General features: G+C 51.3%; 1 protein-coding gene across 2 annotated transcripts; it reads left to right on the forward strand.

Annotated features, from left to right (window-relative positions):
• Nucleotides 1-471: 471 nt before the first annotated feature.
• On the forward strand, nt 472-24,762 carry lnpep (leucyl/cystinyl aminopeptidase). 2 transcript variants are annotated; one of them, XM_060066077.1, is made up of 22 exons: nt 472-668; nt 2,313-2,410; nt 2,877-3,079; nt 3,494-3,605; nt 5,384-5,641; nt 6,129-6,319; nt 6,739-6,877; nt 7,681-7,815; nt 8,048-8,168; nt 8,480-8,631; nt 9,970-10,083; nt 10,512-10,643; nt 11,702-11,833; nt 12,904-13,064; nt 13,256-13,344; nt 13,654-13,837; nt 16,915-17,071; nt 18,416-18,594; nt 20,564-20,725; nt 21,442-21,582; nt 21,768-21,849; nt 22,192-24,762. In XM_060066077.1, exons 1-22 carry the CDS (start codon nt 641-643, stop codon nt 22,321-22,323), a joined length of 3,102 nt encoding a protein of 1,033 aa, XP_059922060.1. In that variant the 5' UTR covers nt 472-640; the 3' UTR covers nt 22,324-24,762. The 2 variants fall into 2 exon arrangements, with proteins under 2 accessions (XP_059922060.1, XP_059922061.1); XM_060066078.1 differs by having other exon boundaries at nt 2,316-2,410.

Consider the following 24,762-nt stretch of genomic DNA (forward strand, 5'->3'; position numbering starts at 1 on the left):
AACTAACCCATTTAAATCGTTCATGTTCACCTCCGCTTTCTGCTTAAGTATGATGCAATTTTAACTTTATTTTCTTCAAAGGTCGTTCATGCATTTTTGAAAATCGTTAATGATTAATTTAAATCTGGTTTTTGAATATCTTTTGTTGTTTTTGTATGTTTTATCGTGTTTTTGTGAAGCACATTGAATCCGCCTTGTGAATCAAATGTGCCTTATAAATAAAGTTGACTTGACTTGACCATGACAAGTTCTCAAATTCAATCCTTGTATTGTCAACTATCGAGTAAACTAAATGGTAGATATAAGTCATTAATATGACCAATACTTAAATGCCGTCGCTAAATTTATCATATTAGTTATTATATTATAAATACTGTCTTGAAGCGCCAACATGCGTCCTGTAGTCGAAACTCCGGCTCTTTCTGCGCAGTAACGCCCCCCTGATGCCCAGCAGCCAATAGGACGACAGAGCATCACTGCGTGGAAGAACTGTCAACAGCAGAGGAAGCTGTCGTTCCCAGTGTCTTCATCTGTTCCCACGGAGGACTAACAGGTGATCTGAAGTGAGGGCTCCCGTACAGCGTACGTCGCCTCCGGTCCAGCCCGTCGGGGTTCCCGGGTCTCTGTCCCGCTGTCAGTCATGGATCCGTTTGACAGTAACTTGTCGGGTAAGCAGCGGGGGGTCGTGCGCTCCAGCGGCTAACTAGCGGCTAACTAGCGGCTAACAACAACTCCTAGCCCCAGGCATCTGGAATTAGCTTCGAGTAGCTCTACGGGACTTCCCATTGACTTTGTTTCACTTTTATTTAAGCTATTCCATATATATTGTGTGTGTGTGTGTGTGTGTGTGTGTGTGTGTGTGTGTGTGTGTGTGTGTGTGTGTGTGTGTGTGTGTGTGTGTGTGTGTGTGTGTGTGTGTGTGTGTGTGTGTGTGTGTGTGTGTGTTGTCTACAATGTCAGAAATGTCACACCACACAGTTTAAATAACTGTCATCCCTACAACCTTACTGGGAATAAGCAGCAGATATGGTGTTTCAATGTTATGAACTATACTACTTGTGTATTACTATTGTGTTACATTCATGTCCGTTGAATTTAAATGAAACCGTACCGATGTTTTGTTCTGGTTCCCATGCCTGCATTGCCATGCCTTCTTTGCCTTGCCTGTCTGTGTGTGTTCTTTAGATTATAATTTATATGCTGCTGATAAGGATTGAAAGTGTGCAGTGATTTGGTCACACAAGCAGAGAGGCCTGTGACTTCTCCATTACAGCATTGTAGACTTGACGAGAGATTAGTGGGTTATAAAGATAGAGGCGGTTCATACAAGTTTGAGTCACTGTTGTGTTGTTATCAGTTTATTGTTTCCCCTTTGTGGTCGTAAACTACCCTTGTTGGTGGCTCTTAGTGTCAACAGAAACATATGGACGGACATGAGGCTGCTTCCTCTGTTCATTAAAGGCTTATCAGCACCTTGCCCATCAGGTTTGGTGACGTGTCACGGTCGGGCGCTAGACTATTTATTTGATTTGTGGAGGAGAGAGAGATTGAAACAGCCGTGCTGCTGACACAGTCTTGACTATATCTCGTGGCGGCTTTGCACGCTGTCAAAATAATTAAATAACCAAAGCTGCAGCTTTGTAATGTGGATTAATTACCACCCTGTTGTTTGCATTTAAACCTGTCATTTAAGACTGAAAGGGCTCTGTCCACAGAGCTCCGATCTGGGCAGGGCGCTTGCTGAAACCTGCACACTCCGCTGTTTCACTTCTTTATTTGTGAATTGGGAAGTTGAACGTTTCTCTGTTTGAAGGACAGTAAGAGGCTTGTTCTGCTGTGGGAGGGTCCGCCATCGTCGTACAAAAGACAAACGCACGCACACACACATTCACACGTACACACGTACACACACAAACACGCATGCTGACAACAGGGTTCTTCTTGTAAGTGTTTCTTGGTATCCGGTAGAACTACCGACCCATGATTTCATTACTCTGACATCTTCTTATTATTTTGTACATTCGAGTGACTCGTCTTCAGCACGGGCTAAGCGACTGCAGCGTGGTGGACCAGGAAGTGAAGCGCAGCATTTCCCAACAGGAAATGACCCAAATCACTGCTTTGTTAAACGGTCTTTGTATTGGGTCAACGCAAATTCCTGCTTGTCTCGTTTTTCGCATTCCTACTTTCACTCGCCCCAAATTCCACGAGCAATACTCATGACGCAAACCAGTACAGTTGCTGGTGTCTCCCAGTAAGGTCCGCTCCCCCCGCCATGCGGTCCTCACCGTGTCCTTTACTTTCTCTTCCAGCAGAGCGCGCCAACCTTCCGCGGAACATGATCGAGAACAGCATGTTTGAGGAGGAGCCGGACGTGGTGGACCTGGCCAAGGACTCCGCGGCGTTCCCGGTAACCAGGCGCTCCCGGTCTTTAGAGGCCATGAACTCCGGATGCCCATCTGCAGCCGGGCTCGGTTCACAGGGAACACACTCCGGCGTCTCTGTGTAGAAAGGATGTTTCCTAGGGTAGCAATTCTCTCCCCGTGGAGCAGCCTGTCTGTGTTTGCACGTTCATCTGTCGGCTGGGCGGCACGTGGCTCAGGAAGTAGAGCGGGTCAGCCGCTAACCTGAAGGTCGCTAGTTCGACCCCCGGCTCCTCCTAGCTGAGTGTCGAGGTGTCCCTGAGCGAGACGTCTCACCCTGACTGCTCCCGACGAGCTGGCTGTCACCTTGCATGGCTGACTCCGCCGTGAATGTGTGTGTGTGTGAGAATGTGTGCCTGAATGGGTGAATTATATTGTAAAGAGTTCAGTCGATTGACCTGTCCTGTGTCGACCTCTCCCTCCCTCCCTCCCTCCCTCCCTCCCTCCCTCCAGGCGTTCCCCACCCTGGACCCAGACGAGGTGGTCTACGAGCCCCGCAGCTCCCGCCTGCTGGTCCGCGGCCTGGGGGAGAACGATATGGACGACGATGAGGAGGACAGCGAGTCTTCGGCGCGGCTGCTGGGCATGTCCTTCATGAACCGCAGCGCCGCCCACCGCGCTGGCTCCTACCCCTACGCACGGCAGGCCCTGCCCAGGTGAGGGGGTCGGTCAACGTCGTGGTGGAGCAGTGAGCTTCGTGCAGAGACCGTTGCGATTGGTTTAATCTTAACAGCTATTTAAACGGAATCAAGATGACAGAAATGATTGATTGCATTTTGGATCATGAACAGAAAGATTTGTTGGCCGACCCACGGCCGGCCGGCTGGCCGTGGGTCAGGGTGAGGGTCCGGCTGACCGTGGGTCAGGGTGAGGGTCCGGCTGACCGTGGGTCAGGGTGAGGGTCCGGCTGACCGTGGGTCAGGGTGAGGGTCCGGCTGGCCGTGGGTCAGGGTGTGGGTCCGGCTGACCGTGGGACAGGGTGAGGGTCCGGCTGACCGTGGGTCAGGGTGAGGGTCCGGCTGACCGCGGGTCAGGGTGAAGGTCTGATCTCAGGGTCCTGTCTCCCGCAGCTCCTGCTCGCGGCCGTCCACTCGGACCACGGTGGTGTGTGTGCTGTTCCTGGTCATCGTGGTGTCGATGAGCATGGTGCTGTACTTCCTGCCCGGCTGTACCTTCACCAGGGTAAGAGGACCTCTTCCTGCTGTCCTGAGCTCCGCTCATCTCGCTGTCATGAGTCACAGACGCAAACTAGTGCTGTCCAGCGATTAAGATATTGAATCGCGATTAATCACACATTTCTTTCTATTCTAAATATCCCTTGATTTCGTGCTGCCAGCCTTTTAGTGAGATCAGAGTGTTGAGAAGGACAGTAATAAAATATATATTTGGTAAGATGAATATAAGAAGAGAGACCCGCAGTGAATTCAACCCGGTCCACTTGACATCGGGTAGGTGCATGACAGTGGTAGGCCTACCGTAAAACTTCAATAGCCCGGGCTTTTATTTGTTTCAATCACTGAACTTTCGGACAAATCTCTTGCTCAGCAAATATGGGAAATACTATAACATTTATTATTTAAACCAGTATGAATATTCCTACCGTACGTAGGCCTATACACATTACCAGGCTACCGAATAACGCCTACACACACACACACACACACACACACACACACACACACACACACACACACACACACACACACACACACACACACACACACACACACACACACACACACACACACACACACACACACACACACGGCGGAGTGGTAATCGGGAGAATTCCCGGTGGGCCGTTAACGCTTCGGGGCTGTCGGGCTGATTACTGCGGGATAACAATATTGCGTTTATAAAAGTTCCTTGCAGCGCCGTCCGGCAGCCTGAGCTGTGCGCCCGCAACCTCTCACTCACTCAACAGACGCAACACTCACCAACTGTCAACGTCGCAACCAAGTCGGTTTGGTCTAGAGGGGAGTAACTGAGCGGCCCCTCCCGAAGTGGCACAGCCCAGGTCGGCCTTGAACTGCGATTGGTCAGAAAGACGTCACAGCTAATGACAACATTGAACTCCCGTGCAGGCTCGAACAGAGTGACACACAAACACACACACACTTTTAAGGAGTTTTTCACCCGCTCTGTATCCTTGCTTGCCCCAACAAGTTTGTGCGGCGTGCTTGTTGTTTTGTTTCCGGTGTAGCTAGATCCGGTATGGTGCTGTTGTTTTTCTAACGTGACGAGTTGTTGCTAGACAGCAGGTGAAAAAACGACAACGTTTGCCAAGGCAAAAGAGCGTTAATCGCGCAATAAAACAAATATCTCTGTTAAAATTGGTTTGCGTTAACGCCGTTAATAACGCGTTAAACTGACAGCACTAACGCTAAATGATTTAGTTTTCTTTAGTTCTTCATTCCTACTTCTCTGGTTGTGTAAATGTTCATGTTTGCTGTATATGTTGTTTTTTTACATTTGTATCATTTTTTGTTCGTCTAATTTGCTGAACCTTCTGCTGTGGGACCCCCACGTCCTGTCTGGATCAGGGACGCTTAATCTTGTCCACCTCACCTTCTGTGAAGCTCTGCATGGCGGGTGTCTGCTAACGTCAGGGAACTACTCCCCCCCCCCCCACCCACCCACCCCCACACTGATAGCTCCATTAGGTCCTCAGGTGCTCACGCGATACGTGTCAATGCAAAGTTTTCATTGATGTAGGTTTTGAAATATATTTACGTTGAGTTTCAGCAACCGAAAAATACCCATGATGCATTCTGGTTCGAGTGCTATTGCCAGTGTTCAGGAACGCATGAACTGCAATGTGTCGTGCGTTGTGTTGTTTTAACGTGTGCCGTGACACTACTGTGTGCTTTATCTGTTACCGTTGACCGTTTGAGCTCTGTGAAGCTCTGGGAAGGTGCTCTCTGAACCCACTCCACCTCCCCCCTCCCTGACCCCTACAGACGGGCTGTCCCAAGGAGAACAGCACCGCCCCCATGGAGCCCGTGTACCCCAACTCCACCTCGGGGGAGCCCTTCCCCTGGGCGGAGCTCCACCTCCCGGCCAGCGTGCGGCCCGTCCACTACGACCTCACCGTGAACCCTGACCTCGACGCCATGACCTTCACGGGCCGCACCGTCATCAGCATGGCCGTGCTCCACGCCACCCAGCGCATCGTGCTGCACGCCGCCGACCTCACCGTCACCAAGGCAACCTTCCAGGTGAGACCCCCCCCCCCCTCAGACGGCCTGCGCCCACACGGCCCACTGAAGGGTCGCACCTAAACGCTGCGACGGAGACATTCCACCGGAGAGATGTCCTTCTTAAAGGTCCCATGACACGCCACCAGGTGTGAGTGTGATTAACTCTCACACGCCGTGTTCAAAATCGGGCTCTTATGACATCACAAGTGGGCGTGTCCACCTAGATGTGTGACGGAGAGATGATCAAAGTTTGCCACAGTCCACCGGGTAGGCTGGTTGGCTAACCCCACTCACACCTGTTGGCATGTCATGGGAACTTTAAGATTTCTTCCTTTCTGATTAAGGGAGTTTTCTCTAGGGTCAGGGGGTGCCATAGATAAATGTCTTGTGAAGCCTTTTTGTGACTGTAGCTGTGATTAAGGGCTATGCAGATAGAATGTGATGTGTGTTTCTCACTATGGTTGTGACTGGCTGTCTTGGTCTGGTGTGAACGCTCCCGCTGCAGCTGGGCGAGGGCCAGGCCGAGGTCGTGACCCTGCTGGAGTATAAGCCCCACCAGCAGGTGGCCGTCCGGTTCCCTGAGGAGCTGAAGCAGGGACAGCGCTGTGTGCTGACGCTGGACTACCACGCCGGCCTGTCCAACACCTACGACGGCTTCTACAACAGCTCCTACACCGACAAGGACGGCAAGAAGAGGTGACTGGTTGAGCGGCAGCTATCCTGAGCAGAACACCGTCTACCGACCGAGACGGGCTTTGACCAGTAGAGTCTCACACGCACACCGGCCTCACTTCCTCTTTCTAAAGACGGATGTACTCGCTGTAAATCGCTTTGGATTAAAGCGTCTCCTGGTTGACCTAAATATAAACGTAAATAGGATGTGAGAACATATTTTAAATCCTAATCGAGCAGCGTTGACTCCAGATGTGTCGAGTTGATTTGAAACTACGAGCTAGTTGATACAGAAGTGGTGAACAGCAGTGACAGCATTGCCTTTTAATGAGAATCACCCTTTCTATGAGTGATTTGTTTTTATGGGGTTAATTTGATTGAATCAGATCCAGTGCTGCCACGAACGCCAGTGGCCGTCCCTGATGCTAAGCTGTGTTCCCCAGGGTCCTGGCTGCCACCCAGTTCGAGCCACTGTACGCCAGAAAGGCCTTCCCTTGCTTCGACGAGCCCGCCTTCAAAGCCACCTTCCGGGTCACGATCAGTCGCAGGGATGGCTACGTCGCTCTGTCCAACATGCCCAAGGTAGCGTTGACTCTCATTCAGTCATTCAGAAGAAGCCCCTTCAAAAGCTAGTCAAAGATCCCATATCATGCTTTAACTTTAAGAGATAGCAGGTGGTCAAATGCATGTCCTTTCATCATAATAGTATTTGTTTTAGGTTTGTTTAAAGCTACTGAGTTGGTTAGTTTGTTGGTGTTTTTGTACCTCTTCTTTGGCGCTTAAACAAGCGCTGTGCGGGGACACCCAGTGGATCTTTGTATGGTAACTGCATTTACATAACACAAGGGGGCAGTATAGCTCTACTGTCCAACCCCTAATGCACATGTGCATCCAGGAACTAAATAGCTGTGTCCGATTTATTGATTTGCCATGAAGAACATAGGACTGTGCAACCGATAATGTGCATCCGATAATCAGTTGCTGGTCTATGACCACCAACTGTATATAGAGCCTGCATCGATGTTAAACGGGTAGAATTGACCCATCTTTAAAATCACATACTAAACTATGTAAAATATAAATGGTCTGCAATTATACAGCGGTTTTCATGCACACATGCACACATTCACACACCCACGGCGGTGTCAGCCACGCAGGGCGACAGCCAGCTGGTCTAGAGCAGTGAGGGTGAGGTGTCGTGCTCAGGGACACCTCGACACACAGCTAGGAGGAGCAGGGGATCTAACTAGCGACCTTCAGGTGACCAGCCAGCCCGCTCTACCTCCTGAGCCACGTGCCGCTAATGCTGACGGAGTGTTCTTCAATGCCGGGGCCTTTCTGTCAGCGTGACCCTCGACAGCTCCTCTCCCTCCCTCTCTCTGTAGGCCAAGACCACCAATATCACCGGAGGCCTTCTGCTGGACGAGTTTGAGAAGAGCAGCGTGAACATGAGCACCTACCTGGTGGCCTTCGTGGTGGCCACCTTCCAGAGCGTGAGCAAGAATGTCTCCGACACGCTGGTATGTCTCCTCTGGGGAACCGGACTGAGCTGGAATTAAGATCAGTCTCCATAGGACGTTAGGGAAATGGGACTTGTGCACCAACAGGGTAGTCTCACCAGGTGTGTGTGTGTGTGTGTGTGTGTGTGTGTGTGTGTGTGTGTGTGTGTGTGTGTGTGTGTGTGTGTGTGTGTGTGTGTGTGTGTGTGTGTGTGTGTGTGTGTGTGTGTGTGTGTGTGTGTGTGTGTGACAGGTGTCTGTGTACTCGGTGCCGGAGAAGAAGGACCACACGATCTACGCCCTGGACACGGCCTGCAAACTTCTGCAGTTCTACAACTCTTACTTTGACATCGCCTACCCCCTCAAGAAGCTGGGTGCGTTACACACACACTCTAGGGAAAGGTCTACAGGGCTGCTTTGATGTCCGTTTGTCCATTTTTCATGTTAATACCCTGTGATGATGAGAAACAAGCACACCAACGGGCACACAAACACACACCAACGGGCACACAAACACACACCAACGGGCACACAAACACACACCAACGGTCACACAAACACCAACGCTCACACACCAACGGGCACACAAACACCAACGCTCACACACCAACGGGCACGCTCACACACCAACGGGCACGCTCACACACATGCTGAAGCTCTGGCCGTATCTCCACCTCTCTCTCAGACCTGGTGGCCATCCCCGACTTCCTGGCGGGGGCGATGGAGAACTGGGGTCTGATCACCTTCAGGGAGACCAGCCTGCTGGTCAACAACCAGTCCTCCCCCCTACAGAAGCAGCTCATCGCCTCCGTGGTCGCACACGAGCTGGCTCACCAGGTAGGACTACACGCTCACCAGGTAGGACTACACACTAACCAGGTAGGACTACACGCTCACCAGGTAGGCCTACAGCCCCCAGTCCCCCAGGTAGGACTACACACTAACCAGGTAGGACTACACGCTCACCAGGTAGGACTACAGCCCCCAGTCCCCCAGGTAGGACTACACACTCACCAGGTAGGACTACAGCCCCACGATCACCAGGTAGGCCTACAGCCCCCAGGCCCCCAGGTAGGACTACACACTAACCAGGTAGGACTACACGCTCACCAGGTAGGACTACATACTCACCAGGTAGGACTACATACTCACCAGGTAGGACTACACGCTCACCAGGTAGGCCTACAGCCCCACGATCACCAGTTAGGCCTACAGCCCCCAGTCCCCCAGGTAGGACTACACACTAACCAGGTAGGACTACACACTAACCAGGTAGGACTACAGCCCCCAGGCCCCCAGGTAGGACTACACACTAACCTGGTAGGACTACACACTAACCAGGTAGGACTACAGCCCCCAGGTAGGACTACACACTAACCAGGTAGGACTACACACTAACCTGGTAGGACTACACACTAACCTGGTAGGACTACACACTAACCAGGTAGGACTACACACTAACCTGGTAGGACTACACACTAACCTGGTAGGACTACACACCTACCAGGTAGGACTACACACTAACCAGGTAGGACTACACACTAACCAGGTAGTATTACACACTAACCAGGTAGGACTACACACTAACCAGGTAGGACTACACACTAACCAGGTAGGACTACACTCTAACCAGGTAGGACTACACACTAACCAGGTAGGACTACACACTAACCAGGTAGGACTACACACTAACCAGGTAGGACTACACTCTAACCAGGTAGGACTACACACTAACCAGGTAGGACTACACACTAACCAGGTAGGACTACACTTCCTAGTGGCCCAGCAGCTGGCTCACCAGGTAGAACTACCCGCTCACCTGGTACTGGTTAAAACCAGTCTAACTGGTGTACGCCCTCCTGGTACTGGTTGAACCAGTCTGTGACTGGTGTATGTCCTCCTGGTACTGGTTTAACTGGTATATGGTCTACTACTGGTAAACCCGCTCCTCTCTGTCTCTTACTGGCGTCTTCCTGGTACTGGTTTAACTGGTATATGGTCTACTACTGGTAAACCCGCTCCTCTCTGTCTCTTACTGGCGTCTTCCTGGTACTGGTTTAACTGGTATATGGTCTACTACTGGTGAACCCGCTCCTCTCCGTCTCTAACTGGCGTCCTCCTGGTACTGGTTTAACTGGTATATGTTCGACTGGTAACCCGCCCCTCTCCCCCCAGTGGTTCGGTAACCTGGTGACGATGAGCTGGTGGAACGACCTGTGGCTGAACGAGGGCTTCGCTACCTACATGCAGTACATGTCTCTGCAGCACGTGTACCCCCTGCTGGACATCGTGAGTCACTGCACCTGATACCCCCTGACCCCTGACCTCTGACCCCTGTAAACTGGGCTGATTCCACACTTCTGATCAGATCATCTGATGTGAACCTGGAGCCGAGGTCATCAGGGTTTTCAAGGACTTCTTTGGCTTCCTATTCCTGGGGTTTATTGGAAGGCAATATACAAATCAGATGTACCATTGTTTGAATTATTAAGGTTTTGCAATTGAACGAATAATACATTCTGAAACTATGTAATTAAACCAATATGCCAAACGTACCATGGGAGGAAAGATCAGATCAAACTACACAGAAGTAACACAGGAATCCAAACGCATGGTCCTATCTAGAGCCGACCCCTATGACCTATGACCTCTGACAATATATGTACATTTACGTCTGAGCTTGGCCAATCACATGACCCCCTGGGGTCTGTCTGCAGGGAAACCACTTCCTGACCGTGCGCTTCAGAGCGCTGGACAAAGACGCGCTGAACTCGTCCCACGCCGTCTCGGCGAGGGCGGACACGCCAGAGCAGGTGGCCGAGATGTTTGACTCGGTCTCCTACGAGAAGGTATGGAAGAAGACTGCGTGGGCCCCGCATAGTTACCCCTCACAGCCCTCTCGCTCTGATTGTATGGTGTACGTCCTTGCACTTAAAAATAGTACTCACACACACAAGCTCACGCACACGCTCCCAGTCCAACACACTCACACACCCAAAGTCAGGCTCACACACACTCCCAAAGTCAAACACACTCACACACACACACTTCCACAGTCACGTTCACACACACTTCCACAGTCACGCTCACACACACACACTCACAGTCACGCTCACACACACACACTCCCAGTCACGCTCACACACACTACCAGTCACGCTCACACACACTCTCAGTCACACTCACACACACACGCAGTCACGCTCACACACACTCTCAGTCACGCTCACACACACTCCCAGTCACACTCACACACACACACACACACACTCCCAGTCACGCTCACACACACTCCCAGTCACGCTCACACACACTCTCAGTCACGCTCACACACACACGCAGTCACGCTCACACACACACACACACACACACTCCCAGTCACGCTCACACACACACACACACACACAGTCACGCTCACGCAGTCACGCTCACACACACACACACACACACACACACACACACACACACACACACACACACTCCCAGTCACGCTCACACGCAGTCACGCTCACACACACTCACAGTCACGCTCACACACACACACACACTCTCAGTCACACTCACACACACACACTCTCAGTCACGCTCACACACACACACACACTCTCAGTCACACTCACACACACACACACTCTCTCAGTCACACTCACACACACACACACACTCTCAGTCACACTCACACACACACACTCACAGTCACGCTCACACAATCACTCCCAGTCTGTCACACTCTGAGGTCGGTATTCAGACCCGTGCAGGCGCACGGTGAGCATGTGAGGGCGGCCCTGCCTCCAGCCAGTTGACATTCCTGTGACATGCGTGAGCCCTGAACCCGAGCCCGCAGCGGGCTCCTCGTGTCGCGGTTCCCTGGGTCGGGACCCGTGTTCAGCTGTGTCTCCTGCTGCAGGGTGCCTCCATCCTGCTGATGCTCAACGCCTCCCTGAGCGGGGACCTCTTCAGGAAGGGCATCGTGGGCTACCTCAAGAAGTTCAGCGGCTCCAACACGGTCACAGACGACCTGTGGAACAGCATTGCACAGGTGCGTCCGTGCATGGCCGCGCGCGCGTGCATGTCATTGCGTGACAACGGAGAACGCTCCGTTGCCACCTCTGATGGAGCGGTCATGGGGGTTGACGTGCTGGTGACGTCCTTGTCCGGTTGTTTACCATGAGTGGACTGAAGCCACCTCCTCACCTGCTGTATCTCCAGGGGGATTGGGTCAGAAACCCGAGTCAACATTCAAGCTGTTCCTCAGCATCCACGTTTGAATGGGAACTTAATTAGTGGTTCCCAAACCTTCCTGCTAGTATACACCCTCCTAAGATAGTTTTTTCCCATGAGTAAACCCTCAACGGCAAAAAAAAATGTTGGGATAAAAAAATAAACGTAAGTTAATATAATGTTCAGTTTAAACATAGAAAATGCAAATACTTCAAATTTAGTGAGAAACATGGGCCTGTGCTTCATGCAACTGTTGGCTATTTCCCCCCACAAAGGAAGCTCAACACCAGGGGGCGGTCACGGCTTTATTCAGATGTAGAGCTGAATCCCTTACCAATATATACTTATTGAAACGGACAACATTTTGTTGTTTCTGGATGGCCTATCTTTTTCACATATTCTCCTTTCCCCTTGTTTTCGGATTTACATTTCAACCACTTGTCCATTTTCTCAATTTTCTATCGTCTAGCTTTCAGAATGGACACTTGATCAGGGTGAAAAACAAAGGAGTGAACCACTGGTCTAAAAACACTGATGAGGTAGAGCTGCTGTCACGGCTCATTCATCTGTAAACCAGGTCACGGTCACTAACTGATTTACTTTGAGCGAGCTTACCCCACCACAGGTTTACTCATTTCGGGAATTCCTAAGCACTGAGTCGCCCGTAATCACACTTTACCAGCCGGGGCCATTATGGGGGAGTAGAGAGAGGGAGGGGAGTGGGGGAGAGCAGGAGTTACAATGATCTCGGATAATGACCTTCTACACAGGATGCCTTTCATTTATATTCCGGTCCGTACCTTCCCTCTTGAGCAGAGCAGTGTGAGTTTCAGTGTGTGTCCTCTGGGATGAATACAGCTGGTTAGTGTGAGGTGGTCTCCCCTCCAGGCCGACGTCACCCACCAGCGCCCCAACATCACCGGCATGATGAACACCTGGACCCAGCAGAAGGGCTTCCCATTGGTCAGCGTCAGCCGGGACGGAGATCAGGTGACCCTCACGCAGGAGCCCTTCCTGCTCAGCACCGACGCGACCGAGAGCGCACCCAGGTGAGTAATGGACGCGCACACGCACACGCGCGCTCACGCATAAACAGTCAAACACAAAGACATAGACGCAATCACAGTCACACTCACATTCACACTCGCACTCGCAGACAGTCAAACAACCTCGTCCAACACCCTAGCCAGACCGGGCAGGGTCCCGGTACCTGATAACCTGCGACTGCTCCTCCCACCAGCCGCTGGCACATCCCTGTGACCTACGTGGCGGCCGGCTGCAGCCTGACCCCGGACTGCGTCCAGGTGTTCACCCTGGAGGACCGAAACGGTCAGTCCCCCCCTAATGTCGTGTCTTTGATGCTGACATCGAGGCCAGGTCACTCTTAGAATTAGATTGGTATGAGATTCAGCTTGTTGCTTAGAGTGTGTGTGTGTGTGTGTGTGTGTGTGTGTGTGTGTGTGTGTGTGTGTGTGTGTGTGTGTGTGTGTGTGTGTGTGTGTGTGTGTGTGTGTGTGTCTCTCTTTGACTCTGTGTGTGTGTGTGTGTGTGTTTGTGTGTGTGTGTGTGTGTGTGTGTGTGTCTCTTTGACTGTGTGTGTGTGTGTGTCTCTTTGTGTGTGTGTGTGTGCGTGTGCAGCCACCCTGAAGCTGTCTAAGGATGTGAAGTGGCTGAAGCTGAACTTCCAGAGCACCGGGTTCTACATGGTGGACTACGGCACGGCGGGCTGGGCGGCCCTCATCGAGGCCCTGACCGAAAACTGCACCGTCCTGCCCCGAGAGGACCGCGCCTCCCTCATACACAACATGTTTGCTCTGTCCAGGTACACTCACTCACTCACTCACTCACTCACTCACTCACTCACTCACTCACTCACTCACTCACTCACTCACTCACTCTGGTCCATCACCTTACCTCCTCGACCTGTCCGCAGCATTTGACACGGTGAACCACCAGATCCTTCTTGCCGAACTTGGCATCGCTCAATCTACTCTTTCCTGGTTCACATCCTACCTGACGAACCGCACCTATCAAGTGACATGGAATGGCTCCTTGAGCCATAACCTGAGGCTTAACCTCAACAAAACCAAGCTCCTCCTAATCCCAGGGAAAGATTGCCCACACATGGACTTACTGGTCACCGTCGAGAACATCACTGTATCGCCCTCTCCAACTGCTAGAAACCTCGGTGTGGTATTGGACAATCAGTTATCCTGCACGGCCAACATCACTGCGGTGGCCCGATCCGGCAGATTTGCACTTTACAACATCCCTAGAATCCGGCCCTTCCTCACAAGGGAAGCAGCTCAGTCCAATCACTGGTCATCTCCCGCCACGACTACTGCAACTCACTCCTGGCTGGACTTCCTGCCTCTGCGATTAAACCTTTGCAGCGCATCCAGAATGCGGCAGCGCGCCTCGTGTTCAACCTAGTGAAGTTCTCCCATGTGACCCCCCTCTTCCGGGACCTCCACTGGCTCCCTGTAGTAGCTCGCATCAGATTTAAGACGATGGTACTGGCATACAAGGCAGTCGATGGAACTGCCTCTGCCTACCTCCAAGCATTGCTAAAGCCACACACCCCAGCTCGATCCCTCCGCTCAACTACCTCAGCTGGACGTCTGGAACCTCCATCGCTAAGAGCTAGCAAAGGCCGTTCAGCAAAGTCACAACTCTTCTCTGTTTTGGGACCTCAGTGGTGGAATGAGCTCCCTGCCGCTCTCAGGATCGCAGAGTCGCTCACTATCTTCCGTAAAAGACTCAAGACTCCTTTCTGTACCGACAGCGATATATTGATGCACTTCTTATGACAAATGTACTTATTGTAAGTCGCTTTGGATAAAAGCGTCTGCTAAATGCCCTAAATCATACCTGCCAACATTTGACTAGCAAAATCCGGGAGATTTCGGCGGCGGGGGGCGGGGCCGGTGGTGGGGAGCATGGATGACAGAGGTGGTTACAAATGTTGGTTTTAAGGGATGTTGTGCATATAAGTAGCTATTTATAGACAACATATTCATCATGTAGTCTTCAGTATATAAATAAATACACAATAACTGTATTCATTAACAAAAAACGTATTTTTTATGTATCATTATGTATGTATTCACAATGAATTCATTGACAATCACTTATTTATTAACTAACTATTACAATAGCCTGGAGCACTTGTTCCTGACGTATTTTTGTACGCGACGCAAACAACACCTACGTAACCCACACATGGACAGAACCCACATAACAAAAATGGAGAACATCGATGCGATGGTATTCGTGTTCGTATTATTAGCTGGCATGTTGAAGAAGTGGAATATGTTGGCTGCGGCGCTGCTATGGCTGTTACCAGCATGGTTGCCATGTCGCTCTCGTGACTTCGTCACACTCTGGCCAATCAGTGGCCGGCCGTCTGCCGACGTCACCTTTTAGCATCGGCTCAGCTCGCTTGGAACCTAGAGCGAGGCGGTACTAGAAAAAGCAGCCACTTCAGGTACCAGATACCATGTTTTCGCGGTGGAAACGCAAAAAAGGCGAGTCGAGTCGTGTCGAGCTGGTACCATGCAGTGGAAAAGCGGCATAAGTGAACCGACTCTACATTGCTGTAATCGTAAAGCCCAGTTCAGACCAAAGATTCGCCTCGCAACGACTTGCAACTCGCAACTCCTTGCGGCTCCTTGCGACGAGACGGGCTGAAGCGTTCTAAAACTGGGCCGTTCACACTGCTGCACCGGGCGGCGACGTCAGGTGGTTTACCTAGCAACTGTGAACGCTCTGGCACAGCTGAGAGCCGCAACAGCATCAGCATCAGCCTAAAAAGGAGTCTAACTTCGGTTTACGATTAGGTTGAAACTCTTTCTTTCCATGGGCAAAAAAAATTGTTTTATTTCGCCTTCGAGAATTTGTGTGTAAAGGGGTGGGTCTAGGCTATATGCTCGCTTTTCTCCTTTGTAAAGCGCATTGTAGGCCTATTGCTTTTGGGACGATACTGCGCCCATTCTTTGATTGTTCTGCCGCAGCACTCAAGACAATTAATTTCGTTCAAATGTTCTTCCAATCCTCTCCAATAGTGGTCCTGCATTGAGTTTAAATCCATCTCTAACGAATAAATGGTCCAGTTTTAAGTTTCATAGAATATTTATACATTCCCAGGGCATGTTAAATGAGTTCATGCGCCGCCACTTGTAACACACTTGTAAAATGTAGTCGTCAATTGATGGAATGGGTTATTTCATACATCATAACAACCAAAATTTGGAATTAATCAAATAAATTACGGATAAATAACACTGAAATGGCTACTTTTTGGTTGAACACATTTGAACGAAATATTTATGATCCCCCAATGTTGACCTGAAGTTGGCGCCACTGATTGGTGGACTATCGGAGGCGGTAGGCCTACTAAAAGGTGTCTGAATGGGGGCATGTTGGAATGGCCACACGTAACCATAACAACGGTTATAGCTAACGTGTACTATGGACAATAGCCTACGGGACCGGGACGGAGTAAGGCTGTGACGTACAAGTTGTTCTTTGCTGTGATTGGCTGAAGAGAAATAGCTACATCGTCGCGTTCTAAAACTGGACCTGGCGATTTGTTCAATCTCTGGCGACTCCTTGCAACGGCATCAGCCGCTCTGCGACGACCAGTTCACACTGCTGCGACTTTTCCCCTGCGACGTTCTAAAACAGTCTCGCTGCAATCAGTTGCGAGGCGAATCTTTGGTCTGAACTGGGCTTAAGAGAACCCTTCAATAAGAAAGTGCTGTTAGTAGTTACAATGCTAGATGCTGTCTCGGTATATACTCGGTATCGGCCGATACTCAAGTTCAGGAATCGGAATCGGGAAGGAGAAAGTGGCACGGGAACATGTGTAGTAAAGCTGCCTGTGGTGGTGGTCGCCAGGCTGGGACGCGTGTCGTTCCGGCAGGTTCTCAACCTGCTGGCGTACGTGGTGAACGAGACGGAGGCGGCGCCGGTGAGCGAGGCGCTGGCCCAGCTCAACACGCTGCACCTGCAGCTGGAGAAGAGGAACGAGCTGGACCTGGCCGCCCACCTCAAGGTACCCGCATGCACGCACGCACGCACGCACGCACGCACGCAGGCACGCAGGCACGCAGGCACGCAGGCACGCACGCACGCAGGCACGCACGCACGAAACCAACCTTGCACGCACGCACGTAACTACGCACGCACGTAGGACCACGCCGCACGCACGCAACCAACCAACCAACCAACCAAGCACGCACGTAGGAAGGCACGCACGCAAACACACTCTAGGCAATAGTCCACGGTTAGTAACAGATAAAACATAGCATGACGACCCTCAGTATAAATAACTTTGAACACTCATCAATATTTAGAGCTTACTGCGTATTTTTCTGATAAATATCATCAAGTGTCAACTTTGTGCGCAAGCTGTACACGCAACAAACCCACCGGGTTCTGTTTGAAGGTCCTTCACCCAGTCTGAAGTTGTGTTTGACAGTCCAACATCCTGACCTTGTGTTTGACAGTCCAACATCCTGACCCTGTGTTTGACAGTCCAACATCCTGACCTTGTGTTTGACAGTCCAACATCCTGACCTTGTGTTTGACAGTCCAACATCCTGACCCTGTGTTTGACAGTCCAACATCCTGACCTTGTGTTTGACAGTCCAACATCCTGACCCTGTGTTTGACAGTCCAACATCCTGACCTTGTGTTTGACAGTCCAACATCCTGACCTTGTGTTGACAGTCCTACATCCTGACCTTGTGTTGACAGTCCTACATCCTGACCTTGTGTTTGACAGTCCAACATCCTGACCTTGTGTTGACAGTCCTACATCCTGACCTTGTGTTTGACAGTCCAACATCCTGACCTTGTGTTTGACAGTCCTACATCCTGACCTTGTGTTTGACAGTCCAACATCCTGACCTTGTGTTGACAGTCCTACATCCTGACCTTGTGTTTGACAGTCCAACATCCTGACCTTGTGTTTGACAGTCCTACATCCTGACCTTGTGTTTGACAGTCCAACATCCTGACCTTGTGTTGACAGTCCTACATCCTGACCTTGTGTTTGACAGTCCTACATCCTGACCTTGTGTTTGACAGTCCAACATCCTGACCTTGTGTTTGACAGTCCTACATCCTGACCTTGTGTTTGACAGTCCAACATCCTGACCTTGTGTTTGACAGTCCAACATCCTGACCTTGTGTTGACAGTCCTACATCCTGACCTTGTGTTTGACAGTCCTACATCCTGACCTTGTGTTTGACAGTCCTACATCCTGACCTTGTGTTTGACAGTCCTACATCCTGACCTTGTGTTTGACAGTCCTACATCCTGACCTTGTGTTTGACAGTCCTACATCCTGACCTTGTGTTTGACAGTCCTACATCCTGACCTTGTGTTTGACAGTCCTACATCCTGGAGCGGTTCGAGGCCCTGATGATGAATCAGACCTGGGGGGAGGAGCCGAGGGTCTCCAATCAGGAGCTGCGGGCGGCGCTGCTCCAGACGGCGTGCGCTCTTGACGTTCCCGACTGCCTCCAGAAGGCCTCCGACCTCTACAGGCAGTACGCCAACGGCAGCGCCAGGTGAGCCTCACGTCCTCTTCATGGTCATCATGAAGAGGACCAAGACAGGTTTAACCACCGCCTCTCAAAAGGACCCCTATCCGGGCTAAGCCCCTCCCCCCCACTGCAAAGACGTTTTAAGGTATTTAAACACATGAGAAAGCAGTCATGTGACACCCCGAGAAAGATTAGATTCTCAACATTTAGTCCGGCATAACCATTGTTGGCAAAACAAAAGACATTCCAACCCCAAACAAAATAAGTACCGTGTAGCAAAATAGTTGTGCATTCAGCCATAGCGATCTATTTCACGTGACATTTGTTGCCATGTGTGTGTGTTTGTTGCTAGGGGCCCATTTGTAACCACACGTGTGTTGCTAGGGTCCCCATCAGTTACTGTGTGTGTGTGTGTGTGTGTGTGTGTGTTGCTGTTGCTGTTGCTAGGGTCCCCATCGGTTACCGTGCGTATATGAGTGTGTTGCCAGGGTCCCAATTGGTTACCGTGTGTGTGTGTGTGTGCGTGTTGCTAGGGTTTCCATTGGTTTCCGTGTGTGTGGGTGTGCGTTGCCAGGGTACCCATTGGTAACTGTGTGTGGGTGTGTTGCCAGGGTACCCATTGGTTACCGTGTGTGTGTGTGTTGGTAGTAGGGCTGTAACGATACGCGTATCAAACCGAAAATCGTGATACTCAAAGCCACGAACCTGTCTCGCGGTGTGAGAAGGCAGAAGCGCGATATGCCCTTTCTAACTCTTCGGTCAAATTGTCCGATTGAAATTTGCTAATAATTTGTCTAAATAATAGTCTGCTGACAGCGCCCCCTCCTATCGATGCCGTAAATATGTGACGAGATGCCCTCTCTGTGATCACAGCTCTCCGTGGCTACGGAGGATTGCATTTCTCCACAGCCGTCGAAGTCCTCATATGCGATATGAACGACATTTATCCAGAGTGGGCCAAGCGTGAAAAAAATTGCCTGTGTGATCCTGTCTCTATTGTTTTGTGTGATTTGACTGGCAGTTTGTCTGCTTATAGGTCGGAATGAAGCGGCCACCGATTATTGACAGGATGGGTACTTTATTCTACCGGACTCGTTCGCTTCTTCACTAGACACACGCGCTACCGCTCGCTCTCCTCGCTCGTCCACTCACTCGCTGACGTCACTCACGCACGCATACGCACACTGCCATTCTCCCGCACACACATATGCTACTCGTAACACTATGCCTCGTTATTGCGACGTTCATGTTTTTCCTCATCTATTGAAAGTTAGGCTATTAAACATGTTGCATTCTATACGGCCTGATTATGTCATTATTTAAGCTACATAGCCTAATAAGAAGCGCTAATAAGGATATTTGAATAAACCAACCAAACAGTTAAAGGGGCTCTATTATGCCTACCAGCAAAAAGCATCCTCCAACTGCAATCTTTGGTTATTTCTTTATTAATTTAGCTATACTTTAATAGTATTCTTTCGGTTCAAATCTGTTCAGTGTTCCAAATTATTTGTTATTAAATGTTACATTAAGATAATTGGTATTTAAGTGTTGTTTAAATAAAATGCTTTTTAAATTTAAAAGAATCGTGGGATGTATCGAACCGTGGGTCAAAAATCGTGATACAAACCGAATCGTGAATTTGTGTATCGTTACAGCCCTAGTTGGTAGGGTCCCCCTTGGTTACCGTGTGTGTGTTGCTAGGGTTCCCAATTGTTACAGTGTGTGTGTGTGTGTGTTGCTAGGGTCCCCATTGGTTACCGTGTGTGTTGCCAGGGTCCCCATTGGTTACCATGTGTGTGCGTGTGTTGCAAGGGTTCCCATTGGTTACGGTGTGTGTGTTGCTAGGGTCGCCATTGGTAACAGTGTGTGTGTGTGTTGCCAGGGTCTCCATTGGTTACTGTGGTTGTGTGTCACTAGGGTCCCCATTGTTTACCGTGTGTGTGTGTTGCTAGGGCCCCCTTGGTTACGGTTTGTGTGTGTGTGTTGCCAGGGTCCCCGGGGACCTGCAGAGGGTGGTGTTCTCCGTGGCCGCCCGCTCTGAGGACGGCTGGGCGGAGCTGATGGAGACCTACGCCCAGTCCAGCGACGACGCCCAGAAGAGGAAGATCCTGCAGGCCCTAGCCTCCACCCGCGACACGCGCCACATCGCCCGGTGGGTGGGGGTGGGGAGGGGGGGGTTGTGTGTGTGTGTGTTTGTGTCTGTGTCTGTGTGTCATGTTGTCATGACGATGCTATAGCTGCTGTAGATGCGGTCCGGGAGCTATGAAAAGAGAGAGAAATGTTTCAACTGAACCACCTAAGAAATGCCTCCTCCCTCCCTCTCAGCTCTCCTCCCTCTCTACCTCCCTCCCTCTCTGCTCCCCCCCTCCCACATTTCTCCCCCATTGAGAAGTGTTGCATTTCACACACCTGTGAATGACAGGCAGGACGGAGTTCCCGAGCCAATCATGGGAGAGATGCTCTGATTGGTGGATAATGAGCGTAGTGCAAACCCTAAACTCGTATCAGGGCAGTCAGTCAGAAGAGTTCCTCTCACAGTGACCCCCAGCCTGCCGGCTGTAGGCACTGAGGTCTCTGTGGTGGGCGGCATGAGGCTCAGGAGGTAGAGCGGGTCGGCTGGTAACCGGAGGGTTGCTGGTTCGATCCCCGGCTCCTCCTAGCGGAGTGTCGAGGTGTCCCTGAGCGAGACGCCTCACCCTGACTGCTCCTGACCAGCTGGCTCCCGCCCTGCATGGCTGACTCCGCCGTCGTGGTGTGAATGTGTGCATGAACGGCTGAATGTGAGGCAGTGTTGTGAAGCGCTTTGGCCCCTGGTCAGAACAGCGCTGTATCGGTGCAGTCCATTTACCGTCTGTGGTGTGTGCTCAGCATCCTGATCGAGGGTCTGCGGGGGGAGCTGGTCCAGACCACGGAGCTGCCTCTGATCATCAGCGCTGTCAGCGGGGGCTTCGCCGGCTCCCTGCTGGCCTGGGACTTCACTCAGCAGAACTGGGACGCCCTCATCCAGAAGTGAGCGGCAAACCCACGAAGACACACGCACGCACGCAACCACACACGCACGCACGCACGCATGCAACCACGCACGCACGCACGCAACCACACACGCACGCACGCACGCATGCAACCACACACGCGCAAAATCACACACATGTCCTCTCTCTGACAGGAAGCTGTTCTCTCTCTCTTTGCTCTAGGTTTCCTGTGGGCTCCTTCGCCATCCAGAGCATCATCATGTCCACCACCTCCCACTTCTCCACACAGACGCACCTCGACCAGGTACGCCCCAGTGTCCATGGGTTCATGTGTTCATGTGCAGTAGTCCCAGTACCTAGGGGCCTCATGTCCCAGCCAACAGATTGTCTCTCTGTTAGAAGAACTCGCACTATTCTATTACATATTAGGCTTTTATTTTCAATGCTGTTTGTGTGTGTGCATGTTGTGTGTGTGTGTGTGTGTGTGTGTGTGTGTGTGTGTGTGTGTGTGTGTGTGTGTGTGTGTGTGTGTGTGTGTGTGTGTGTGTGTGTGTGTGTGTGTGTGTGTGTGTGTGTGTGTGTGTGTGTGTGTGTGTGTGTGTGCGTGTTTTGTGTGTGTTTGTGTGCGGTGCGTCTGCGTGTGCAGGTGAGGAACTTCCTGGGCTCCCTGAAGAAGCGCGGCTCTCAGATGCGCAGCGTCCAAGTCGCCGTGGAAACCATCATGTTGAACCAGCGCTGGATGGACGCCAACCTCCCGGACCTCCGACACTGGCTCTAACCCCCCCGGCCCCGCCCACACTTGGCCCCGCCTTCGCAGGCCCCGCCCTAAACTCCAGACACTGGCAGTATAGCTCCTTGATAACGAGGAAACACAGAAGCCAAAGGTTGCTCTCACTCCGTGTGTGTGTGTGTGTGTGTGTGTGTGTGTGTGTGTGTGTGTGTGTGTGTGTGTGTGTGTGTGTGTGTGTGTGTGTGTGTGTGTGTGTGTGTGTGTGTGTGTGTGTGTGTGTGTGTGGGGGGGGTCCTCTTGCTCAGGATGGCTCCCACGGCCTCGTTCCCAGACGTGACCCCCCCCCCCCCTCCCACCTTTTTAGCACTGTCGACGACCAAAACCCCTGTTGTCATGGTTACACCATTGCCCCACACCCCCAAAGCTCCAGCGGTCATGGTTCCTCCATGACAACCATAAAGCCTCCAGACAGACGGAGTCCGGGTCCGGGGGCGTGGCCTCTGAGGTCCCCCACGTGAAGGACGTCTGAAGCTGAAGGCCTGGACGGGGGACGGGGGTGGGGGGCTCACACGGGACCACAGCACAGGGGGTTACCGTGGTGACACTGCACTGCCTCGCCTTCACAGCCATGCAAGAGACTACTCCTCACCTCCGCTCCTCACCGCCTTCTGACCTCCCTGCTCTTCTCCTCACCTCCTCTCCTCACCTCCTCACCTTAGCTGATTACTCCGAGCTTTAAGCACATCATGTAGGTGGAGATCTATATTCCAGATCTATGTCCTCGACCTATGTCCTCCAGGCCCCACAGCGGTGGAGGTCTGGTCCATGAACCACTGTGTCTTAGTGGGGGGGGGGTCCCGTCTCATGCACTGGCCCCCTCCCATTGGCTGCTCCGTCCATAGGGCGTGGCCGTTTCCTGTTCCTCCTGCGTGAACCAATCAGTGTACATAGCCGAAGACGAGGGCCCCGGGGCCCCTGATGAAGATTGTAAATACGACCGGGCTCCGCCCACTGCTGTTCTAGATGTCTTGCTTCCGTTGAAGATTTGACGAGTTTTGCTTTCTGAGGCGTCCGCGATGCGTGAGCAGGAAACAAACAAAGAATGTGATCAGGTGCTTTCCTGTTGTGCTTTGGCCGTTTTAAACGTGTGAAGGCTTTGTCTGTTGAGTGTATAATTTCATATCGTTGGTTTTAAGCGTTCTCAGTGTTTTTATTCGGCGTGCATTCACAGCCACGCTCCTACTTCCTGCTTTCACCCATAACCTTTGACCTATGACACTCCCTGTGGAGGTGGGGGGCGTCTGGCCTGCAGGGGGGGTATGGAGCACCGGATCTGCTGGGGTGATGGGGTCTGATTGCTCCATGATTGACTCCTACCACGTTGGGCTCCACTCACTGTAACGGGTTCACAGGAGTCAGGACACAGTGCTTTAGTGAAAATGAAGCAAACTCCTGTTCATTTCCAGTTCGTGGCAAATAAACAATGTCACAAGAACAAATGGACACCGTCGAATGTTCATTCAGCCCTTCTCGTGGTCTAGCGACGCTCTCTCTGGCTCGCATAGAGCGTCTTCCTTCTCTCTCTTAAGGGTTAGGGTTACCCCTCACTGAAAGACAAGCAGGCACATAAATACACACTTCCTGATTGGGTCAGATTGCAGACACCTGTCCGCAGTCAGACTCCGGTGCTCTGTACTCCCCCTGCAGGCCAGATGTCGCCCCACCTCTACACTCCCGTTAGGATCTGGATCGCGTTTCGCTTCTGCATTCAAGCGACGATCAGACCGGTGTGCAGTCGCAGTACAGAACCGCGACTGCAGGGAGAGCAAACACAATAAATACATACAGTCCTTAAGAAGCAGATAGTGTGTGTGTGTGTGTTCCAGAAGGTCTCCCCAAAGTCTGACGAGTTCAACCCTAAAACAACAGAGGTCAGCTCTGCCTTTAAGATTGGATCACTCAGTAGAACGAGTTGATGGCTTCTCTCCCTCTCGTTCCCGCCCGTGAACACGACGACTGTTTCTTCGTATCATCATACAGATGATGACGAAGGCTCCTCTGAGCTGCACATCAATTCCATGATCACTCCTCTGCACAACGCAGACATCCTGATAGTTCTTACATCTCGCTGACACCAAAGCCCTCCACCCTGTTGCCCCCCTCAGTCTCCCCCTCCGTCTCCCCCATGCTGGCTTGGTGTGTCTGTAAATCCAATTTATTGGTTTCCCACTGAACATTAGAGCAGCAAAATGTACAACTTCAGAAGGAGCTAATCCAACTCCCTTTTTGTTCATATAAATATTGAAGTGGGAGAGTGATTGCAATGTTACAAGATAATAGTTCAAAAATGTTGTTAAATGTCTCTTAGGTCTGTGCAGGATTGACTGGGACTGTGTGTCGACGTTGATTTGGTGGTTAGTTTCTGCTTGTTCAAATACTAAGCTATGGTGTCAAGCTTCCACATGGAAATAAAGCTGGTTTTACGTG

The sequence above is a fragment of the Gadus macrocephalus genome, chromosome 11 (genome assembly GCF_031168955.1).
Source record: "Gadus macrocephalus chromosome 11, ASM3116895v1".
NCBI classification, from domain to species: Eukaryota; Metazoa; Chordata; class Actinopteri; order Gadiformes; family Gadidae; genus Gadus; species Gadus macrocephalus.

Bases quoted from the DNA above. Each gene is read 5' to 3' on its own strand.
- lnpep (XM_060066077.1), top strand. From the start codon at position 641: ATGGATCCGTTTGACAGTAACTTGTCGG. The intron at 6,320-6,738 runs GTGACTGGTTGA...TGTGTTCCCCAG, and splicing joins GACAAGGACGGCAAGAAGAG to GGTCCTGGCTGCCACCCAGT. The intron at 20,726-21,441 runs GTGGGTGGGGGT...GTGTGTGCTCAG, and splicing joins GACACGCGCCACATCGCCCG to CATCCTGATCGAGGGTCTGC.